General features: G+C 32.0%; 1 protein-coding gene across 1 annotated transcript; it reads left to right on the top strand.

Moving 5' to 3' along the window:
• Positions 1-467: 467 nt before the first annotated feature.
• On the top strand, positions 468-7,556 carry LOC106718471 (tachykinin-like peptides receptor 86C). Its single transcript, XM_045679410.1, has 9 exons — positions 468-645; positions 887-1,029; positions 1,200-1,413; positions 2,487-2,621; positions 4,950-5,027; positions 5,409-5,556; positions 6,107-6,303; positions 6,936-7,039; positions 7,470-7,556. Exons 1-9 carry the CDS (start codon positions 506-508, stop codon positions 7,514-7,516), a joined length of 1,206 nt encoding a protein of 401 aa, XP_045535366.1. The 5' UTR covers positions 468-505; the 3' UTR covers positions 7,517-7,556.
• Positions 7,557-10,206: the final 2,650 nt, after the last annotated feature.

Here is a 10,206-nt window from a genome sequence, read left to right on the forward strand (position 1 = left end):
TTAAGGAAACCATTGTGCTAGTGAGTAACTGGTGCAAGAGTCTTTAAGTGTTCTCTTTTAGTGTAGATTTAGTACAAGAAAATAAGGGCCTTCCTTAGTGACCAATGAATGACTATGAGTGTCAAGAGTGAGCTTCAAAAACATTATCTTTACTTACTTTATTTTTCTGAACACTTTTCTAGATGTGATTTACAAGTAGTTGCCCGCGACATTGTCCACTTGGGACTTAAAAATCTAGTAATAAATAATGCCTATGCCATCCGGGGGTAGTGTAGGTTCCCAACAGTGAAAGATTTTTTTAAATCGGTTCAGTACTATTCTATCTAGTCTACAGCCTATTCAATGCGAACAAACATATAAACAAATCTTTCTTTTTTTAATTTTAGTATAGATAAATTATTACACCAAACTGCTTTGTGACCTAAGTTGTATTTGAAAATACGTCAATAGTTTGTACTTAAATATATCAGAAGTGACAATTAAAGTGATATAGACCGTTGAAGAGATGGATTCGGAAATGGAGATACAAAACTTTTTCAATTGCACTCAGCACATACTTGGCCACGATATATCGTGGGAGAATCTCAATGTGTCGCAAATGCTGGATTTGTTGCCCAAACAGTTACTAGAAGATGTAAATTTGAAGTAAGTTTACTTTTTTAACAATATCGGAATATATTTTTATTATTGCTTAAATTTTGTAATCCTATCTTTTAATTTGTATTTTTCTACTAGATGTCCATGTTACCTTGGTTTAAGTTTAAAATAAACATACTTTACCCTAGAGAACCACTACGCGGTGATTGCGATTGACCTTCTACTACTCGTAGCTCGAACTCATGTTGTGAACTTAATCTGTATTTGTAATTTTATGTATCGTTGACAGAGTGACGCTCGGTAACTGCATGGGCCTAGGCAGAAGACCGTACAGCCCGCCGTGGTGGGGTCAGTTCGCCTGGTTCATTGTATTCGCAGTAATGCTTTTACTCGCGATAGTCGGAAATACATTAGTTATTTGGATAGTACTCGGTAAGCCTTACTTGAATATTAAATCCTTTATTACGCAGTCATTTAATTTGCTTGAGTTACTTGTATCTTTATATTTATGCATTGCTCTTCGAAGAACTTTATAGCCTTGTGTAATAAAAAGAAGGGAGAAGACGTGTAATAATGTCTTTATATTTCTTTTTGCCATATAGCCCATCGACGGATGAGAACCGTGACCAACTGTTTTCTGGTTAATTTGGCTGTTGCTGATCTTCTAATGGCAACATTAAATGGAGCTCCGAATTTTGTCTTTTTGGTGACAGCCAATTGGCCTTTCGGTTCAGTTACCTGCAGAGCTAGTAACTTCACAGCTAACTTGACTGTATCGGCTGGAGTTTTCACTCTTGTAGCCATTACAGTTGATAGGTAAGAATTTTGTTTTAATATTCATGCATTTCTCATATGTTTATCTTTTTAATTTATAGATATGAAAAAACACGACATGTTTATTTACTTTACACACAGAAAAAGTGAGTCAAGGTCGAGCATAGAAACAATTTTTATACCTGTAAACAACATGTCATATTGTTGATAAAATGAAGGATAATAAAATACTCAAAGTTACTAAGGTTTCCTTCGTCTTAATACGATCTGCAACATTTATCAAAATATGATTGAAAGAAGAAAAACGTTTGTCATCTTACGGCGTCATGGCCGAAATAAATTAAATTCTTTAAATCTTCAGTTAGAAACTTTTTGGCCAGACTAATATTGCTAATATCAGTCAACGCGTTAATTAGTTGTAAATCGTGATTAATTGATTATCAACATAATTGAGATTTATTGTGCATCAAAGCATTAAACTATCACACGTAATTAATTGGAAGATTCAATTACATTGATGCCATGAATATGATCGCCTAGTTTGACGAACAGCTCTATTGTATAGGTAGCTCTATATTGTATAGGTAAAGCTTAGCTGAAGTTATCTTTCGCTGAAATGAAACCAAAGGTACGCGATAATGAGGGGGATGTAACATTATCCATTGACTAATGATCTTTATTTTTAGTGGAATCCTTAAAAGGGTTACAAAGGCGTAACGCGTCGAGTTTTGCAAAGAGTATTATAGATAGGATTATAATAAGACCTCTTTTAAGACAGACTTTAAGCAAGTGTATCAATCTCTTCATCTTCAATTCTCTTCATATCCATAGCAAATATAAGACTTTTTGATACAATCGTTGTTTCAAAAAAAAAAAAAGACGATGCTATCTGAGATAAGTTGCCAATAAAAATAATGTAAAAGTATTTATTGTTCTTGCAAAGGTAAAATATTTTTGCCTGACTGAGAGTAAAATTCAACTTTCTTTCAACGGCTTATGCGATGGTATCTATGAGGTCTGAGAAGTACAATAAATTGGGTTAATTATATTTTTATGAGATAATTCTCCTCCATAAAGAAATCGCGGATACTAATTTCTGTTTAATTTTTGTTTAGGTACGTGGCTATAGTGAAACCCTTACAACATAGGCTCAGTAGAAGAGTTGCGCGCGCAGTACTATTCAGCGTGTGGTGTTCTAGCATTTTACTAGCCTTACCTACTCTGCTTTATTCGGACACCTATACCAAAAAGTAAGTATTAGTGACCTAGTGTTTAATTTAAAATTGCTATTAGTTTTTCATAGCTTTCAATATTCAGGGAAGAAATGGGAAGTTATAAACCTCTCTCCAAAGTCTAGAAAAAGGTTAAAACGGAGTTACAAAATACGTATATTGTTGAAATACAATAGACTGGGTATTTTTTTATTTCATTACGAAATGTAAATCTCGACCGTTATCGTTTTATCCGGTTCAGCGAAGACTACGAATTTACATTTCAATCTTGATTCTCACGCACGATTACGAGAGCTCTTAATGACGTCCTTTACATTAAGTAACTAACTTCTTCCCTACAAACGATATGTATCAATAAATATAAAAATAAAAGTATGAGTGCTTTTGTCACTAATAGGCTTATGTGATAGAATTAAGTTATGTAAACATTGTATTAATAGTAGGTACTTAAGTTACTCTCGTAAAGCACTTTTATGTACCATAAGTGTTTAATATAAATAAAACTAACGAAAACTGCACAATTTTTGCGAGCGAAGCGCATTAACTGCGTTTCAACTCAAATACGACCACGTTGTAACCAAACGCCGTACACGTATTTTATTCCAGCCATTTCCCGTAAGCTTTCAGCATTTTTAATGCATTTGGTGGCTAATGGATAGAAAACTTTCTACAAACGAATTCTATATTCTACTAAAAATATTTGTTATTCTTGTCCTTAGTTATCGTATGTTATATGACTAGTAATAATACTTATGACTTACTCAAACATCTAAACCTAAACCGTGGCTGATATATTGATTTAGTTGATATTATATCTTATTGAAACTGCCCATCTTTTAGATCTATAAAATCATTTAGAAAAACAAATGAAACGCTTTTGGTACAAGAAATTATACTGTTTCCTACATTTCGTTACAAAAAAAATATGTTTAATCCCCAAAAGAAAATGTCTGCATAAATAAGTGCCTCTAATAGAAATTGCGTCACCATCTATTTAGACTTATTAGTATGCATCGTATCATCTATCGATAAGGCATGTAAATACGTAGGCACACTCAAGGCCTTCGTTTAATCCTGCTCACATAAAATAGCTCAACTGCCAATGTAGATCGTAAGTAAGGCCTTTTCCAGCCAAGCCCATTCGCATCAGCTTGTTTTAGCTAACGTGTAAATAAATTTCGTAACACAATTTATGTAAAGTAAATAGCGGAAGTATTATGAATTAAAAAAAACTGAGTAACATATGCTTTCTTCCGTTCCGTTCCTAAGATCCGTTACCTAAGCCGTTTTGGAGATATACGTAATTACAAACATTCATTAATCCATCCAAACTTACGCATTTATGACATTAGTATGATTTCATTTATTATCATGAAATGAAATAAAAAAAATAAAACGCTGTTATAATTTTTATGAATAAATAGAATTGTTATCTAAATACCTCATGTCTTTTCTCGAATTAATCGAGATTCTTAAAGCATTATAGGGATAAATATTAGAATGATTTTTAAAATTTTATTAAATTTTTTTGACATATTTGTCACATTGAATTAAATTGTTGATCAATAAAATAAAAAGGTCATAATATGTATAAGGCAAAAATTAATAGGACGAAGATAAAATATTATGTAATGTTTTATACAAATAAATGATTGTATACCTACTTTCAACCCTTCCATTAGATGGGACAATATTGTGAAGTAAGTTTTGCCCTTTGGGACACAAACGTGCCTATGTTTGTTATTTGTTTTGCTTGTATTGTATACAAATTGTTGATAAATTAAATGCACATCACGGAACGGAGTATTTTTTATATATTACTAGCTTTTACCCGCGACTCCGTCCGCGCGTAATAAAAAATAGAAAACGGGGTAAAAATTATCCTATGTCCGTTTCCTGGTTCTAAGCTGAGTTATAAATAGTGTAACTAACACGACTTTCTTTTATATATATAGATTTTTATTACTTTTAAACATCAACAAGTCACTATATCTGATTTTACTCGCCCTTTACACCTATTTGCTTTCACACAGTCTACTATATTCGGTCTTCCTCTACTTTTATAGTCATTCTATATTATTTTTAATAAATGAGTATGCATCGAATTAGTAAGATGTATTAGTTAAAGAACGATGAAGTTTGAAGTTCACCTAGTAATCTTACTAATATTATAAATGCGAATTATTGGATGTATGAATATATGGATGAATGTTTGTTAGATGGTATCTCCAGAACGATTTAGATTTAGAACGTAGTCTGGAAGAATACATATGCTACTAATGAAGTTTTTTTGTAATGCCGCGCCGACGGTGTCTCGGGCGACAGCTAGTTGAATATAATTTTCAGATACATAAATGGCGAGCGAGAGATATGTTTTATCAAATGGCCCGACGGCAGTTACCCAACTTCTAAGACAGATTACTGGTAAGACAGTTATTAATTGCTTTGCTTATGTTTGTAGGTGAATATTACGTGTGTATTAGTTTCGGTGGAAACTTCCTCATCACTCACACTTATGAAGTTTCACAAATACTTATGTTTTGTTTATTAAGCTACTAATGTAGCAATCGGTACATATTCAATAGTGTTTTGGAAAATAAAAAATGTAATCAAAAATTGGCAAAATTTTGATGAAAAAAATTTTTACGATATTAACTATTGTAATGTATAAATATTAAAACATTTTCAAAGAAAGTTTTTTTTACTTGTTTCACCGAAATACCATGATTTATTCTCCGTTCTAAGAAATTCGTTTAGTTCTAAACGTTAATTTGATGCATATTAATGAGGATGTTATAATTTTAGCTACAACTTAGTATTCTTATCTGTGACGTATGTGGTCCCTATGTCGGTGATGGTGTGGGCGTACGCTCAAATGAGCTTGGCACTGCGGGGTCATGGCATCGGAGAGTGCACGCAATACCAAATGCAGATTGTCCGCGCCAAAAGAAAGGTAAATGTTTAATATACTTTTGTTTTACATAGTTTATGGATAGAGAGAGTTGGTCGTAATGAATTCTTTTAAAGATGCAAATAAAAATATTCATATAAAATTCTAAACTATAAAAGCATAATTTTAATCCTTTAAGGTACAAAGGAGCAACGATTTAAATTTGAAAAGAGAATTTTGTTATGCTTTTTAAACTTCTAAAGAGAATATTCTTTCTTTTTTTGAAACGCTTGATAACAATAAAATATAATATAGATGAATGATAATAAAACATTGCCGTGCCGTACTGTTATATATATTAGGGATGATTTCAAAAAGAACAGGGACAACAGGGATGTTTAGAATACCCGATATTTGTTTTGATTAAATTTGAATCGCATTCAATTTCTTTAAATATTAGCAGATTATTTTATTTTTTGTAACCGTTCTAAGTAAGCTTAAGTCTTGTGCAAGAATATGGTTCACCTCCAAGGATTATTCTCGAATGGCGAGAATCGAACTCAAGACACGAATTATCGTGTTCTATTAATTCGTGTAATTTACTTCGACGTAGGTGGTGCGTATGTTTGTGTTGGTTGTGGTGGTCTTTGCTATGTGCTGGTTGCCGTACCACGCGTACTTCGTACTGATGTACCACCACCAGTCATTGGCCTCAGCACCAATCGCGCAGCACATTTACCTAGCTTTCTACTGGCTAGCCATGGCTAATTCTATGTTCAACCCTTTGATTTACTATTGGATGAGCAACAAGTGAGTATAAATAAAGTTATGTAACGAGATATAGTAGATATTCGCCATATAAGGACCGCAGTTTGGTGTCGCTAATAATTTGTTAGCTTGAAGCTGATCGTGTACTTCCGCCCTTATTATAATCGCTTTTGTTATGTAAAGCATAAACAACTGCTAAAAATTATCGCTGTAAATATAATTTAAAGTTGTTTTATGAATAACAACAGATAATGGTGGTTCTATTCGGACCATTAGAAATCGTAATAATTCAAAGCTCAAAAGCAGCGTCAAATTGAACGAATAAATCAATAGGCTGGTGCTAAATTTATACTGGTATACCGAGAAAATTCAAATGTATTCCGATATAAATAGTTAATGTATTTTTTTTAACTTGGTTTTCACAGTTCTGATATTTGTAGAAATAGGCGAAAAAATGGAAAACGTTATTTTAAAAATAATTATCAAACGTTTTACATAATGGACAAAAGTCTCAAACAAAGCCGCAACTAATAATTTAATCGTTTAAAGTGTCGTTAACCGTTCATACTTATTCCAATTTGTGCGAATGTATTTAAAGAGAACTGATAGTTTGTTAATAAAACTGAAAGTATTTGAAATATATGATGTCCCTTAAAATAAAAATGTTATTTCAGGTTTAGAGTTTACTTTCGGATGGCACTTTGTTTGTGTCGGTCGGTGAAAAATTCGACGCCCGATCAATTAACAAAACAATTCGAATTGAACAAATCTCTCTCTGGTAAGCTTACATTGAAAATTGTTTATGTTGTACTAACAAATATTTTAACTTGTAGTAAACGATTCTTACACTATATTTCACTAACATAAACCTGCTCTTTTCTCTACGTAGAGTAGGTAATGTTCTCATTAATTATCTCCCTATCAGCCATCACATGCGAATTCATTTTCTTACTAAATATGTCCCCTTTCACGCAATCCATCTATCCATAATTTATTCGATTTTCTTCGTTCGATTTTATAACCATCCAAATTCATTCCCATTACTGTTTAGTTATGCACTTCATCACCCCTCATAACATCCCCATACCACGCTAATCTCTTTGTTCTGAATTTGTCAAACAAAATGTCTTTAACATAAATTGAAAAGTTACAATATTTTGCTTTTCAACGTTGATACTATTGTATTTCACTTGATATATTTGCCTTAGTGAGCCAGAGACATTTTCACGGGGCGTCGTCGTGTTCGCGGGCCTGACACTCGGACAGACGGTGCAAGCTGTCCCGATCAATGACACTACAAGGTACGAAGAACACTTTTATTATAAAAATATCTCCAATATTGCGTTCTATCGAGATATTTTTTAAGTTACACATTCTTCAAGCGTCAAGTACTCTGCAGTGAAAAATTAAAACTAACATTTCCAAAATAATAGGGAATATTTTTTATTTATTTATAAATAGTGTGTTTATTATAATTAATGGTGTGTTTTGTTCACAGAAGATCCAAAGACAAATCACACAAACAGCAATGTGGTGAGACTACATGCCAACGGTTCAAGAAGTAACGGCGTGAGAAATTACCACGAGCGCGAAGATAAATTGTAGATATAAAGAATTTACTGCAAAGTTATGATAAAATTTTATACATGTAATTGAAATCATAACGCATTTCTATAGACCGTGACCAAGAATTTCGAGCAAAAAAAATCTGTGATGATCTTTTTATAATTTCAAATAATTTCTTTTACTGCTGCTTTTAAATAAGCAATTACAAGAAAATACCTAAGTTCCTATCTATATTAATACAATTAACTCATAAATTTTCAAAAATCATAACATGAATGTGTAGAATATTTGTATAACTGCTGTAAATAGATTTAAGATTCATATGTATGTTATATATAAGATATTATATAACGTTAAAATTTATATGTTTATTCTTGTAAAAAATAATCATCATTTTAATGTAACAATTTTTTAGTATAGTAAAGAAAAATTAATTAAAACTTGAATCAATTAAATTAAAACAAATAAAAATTCTCGGCACAAGAAGTGTACATTTGACATAAAATAAATGTTATATTTGTGGAAATTAAATGCCAAAATTGAATAATAAAAATGTTTAATTATTAAATGGTCTCTTTTTGGTTTTTAATTATGTGACTATAAATATAATGCCTGTGATAATAATTAACTGCTCCTAGAGTAGATTGTTTGAGTAATAAGAGAATACAGATATCCCATAGGTCTAAATCCAGGTATGATATGGTCTCGATTCTTATTATCTATAGATAAATACAATAATTACTTGAAGAACATATGTTGATGTTAATTAAACTCAGAATGGTGATATTCAGATCTCTAGCTAAAAAGAAAAAAAAAGGGTAAAATTTTAGCGGATCTTTAACCGATTTCGCAGTCGATAATCCGTATCCGTATCCCCGGATATGTATTTAATCATCAGATACATCACACTCTGAGACTCACTGAGACTAAAAAATTCAGTTGAGAATAAATTCTTTAAAATTACCTTAAACTAAATTCAGAGTTGAAAAGTCTATCTTTTAGTTAGAATCTAATACCTCTGATGTTATCGTTTGTGAAAGATTTAAAACCCACGCAGCTGTTTCTAAAGACAAATTTATTCCTGAAAAAAATAAAAAAATCATTTTGTTTTCACAAAACGAAGGAACGGTAAGTTGTTCATTTGTTTAGGATATTCTAAAAAACTTTGAATTTTGTATTTTCTAACCGTGGTAAATGTTAGAGAACAAAAGTAAGGGTTTCGTTATAAGCAGAGCTGGGCATTAACTCGTTAATCCGTTAATCGTTAATTAACGAAGTTAACATTTTGCTTAACGGATTAACTTTTAAGTTAACTTCAAAAAGTGTTAGCGCTTTTGTTAACTTCCGTTAAACTCAACTTCCGTTAATAAAAGTACGTTAATCGTTAAATTAAAAACTTGGAGACGTGCTGTCATTTTGTTTAAATTACGCTCCACGCCACGCTCGTAAGTTCAGCTATGTTGGGCGACTGTCAGCGACTCGAATGGTGAATGAACGAGTTGATAATTGAAGTGTGATGCATCAGAGCGTACGGGAAAGACGTGACCAACAGGACAAAAAGAAGGTTCGAAATAGTATATTTCATTACGAGTAAAAAGCACGAATATGTAATAGCCCACATTCCGAACGCTCTACGTCACTGCAATACGCCACTTTTTTGAGCAACTGTATTAAAACACTTTTTTACTCGTGCTTTTTCTTTAGCTTTTCCAAGCTCGTGCGTTCTCTTTCTCAACTGTCAAAATAATGTCTATTAAAAAAAACCAACCACGAAGTTTTTACAAAAAAAAAATCATTGAAGTTTTTATGATTCATGCAAACATTTCTAAAAAGAAGCTCCTAATTTGTTACAATATCAGAGTTAATGATTTGATTTAATGAATTAGGTTAGGTTTAATTTTATTTCATCTTATTAAATTTCATTTTCATTTCATATCAATAAAAATATTCTACTGAAGACTTGGCTGTATGGCCGTAGTTCCCTTTTCCTGCCCAGAATAGGCGAAGAAAACAAAAAAAATCTCTGCTTATATTCTTTTACGGTTGGCGCCATTTACCAAAAATGTTAGTTAGTTGAGTTTATTGTGTTTTTATTATTCTATTAAATTGCTTCATTTTTTCGCAACTATATCTGATATATAAAATTCTCGTGTCACAGTTTTCGTCACCGTACTCCTCCGAAACGGCTTGACCGATTCTCATGAAATTTTGTGAGCATATTCAGTAGGTCTGAGAATCGGCCAACATCTATTTTTCATTTTTTTTTTCTTTTTTTTAACTGCGCGCGGACGGAGTCGCGGGCGACAGTCTATATATATAAAAGAAAGTCGTGTTAGTTACACTATTTATAACTCAAGAACGGCTGAATCGATTTGACTG

Source organism: Papilio machaon, chromosome 9, assembly GCF_912999745.1.
Source record: "Papilio machaon chromosome 9, ilPapMach1.1, whole genome shotgun sequence".
NCBI classification, from domain to species: Eukaryota; Metazoa; Arthropoda; class Insecta; order Lepidoptera; family Papilionidae; genus Papilio; species Papilio machaon.

Excerpts from the sequence above, each read along its gene's own strand:
- LOC106718471 (XM_045679410.1), top strand. The coding sequence starts at position 506 with ATGGATTCGGAAATGGAGATACAAAACTTTTTCAATTGCACTCAGCAC. Across the intron at positions 1,030-1,199 it reads AGTTATTTGGATAGTACTCG|CCCATCGACGGATGAGAACC; the intron begins GTAAGCCTTACT and ends TTTGCCATATAG. Across the intron at positions 5,028-5,408 it reads ACTTCTAAGACAGATTACTG|CTACAACTTAGTATTCTTAT; the intron begins GTAAGACAGTTA and ends TTATAATTTTAG.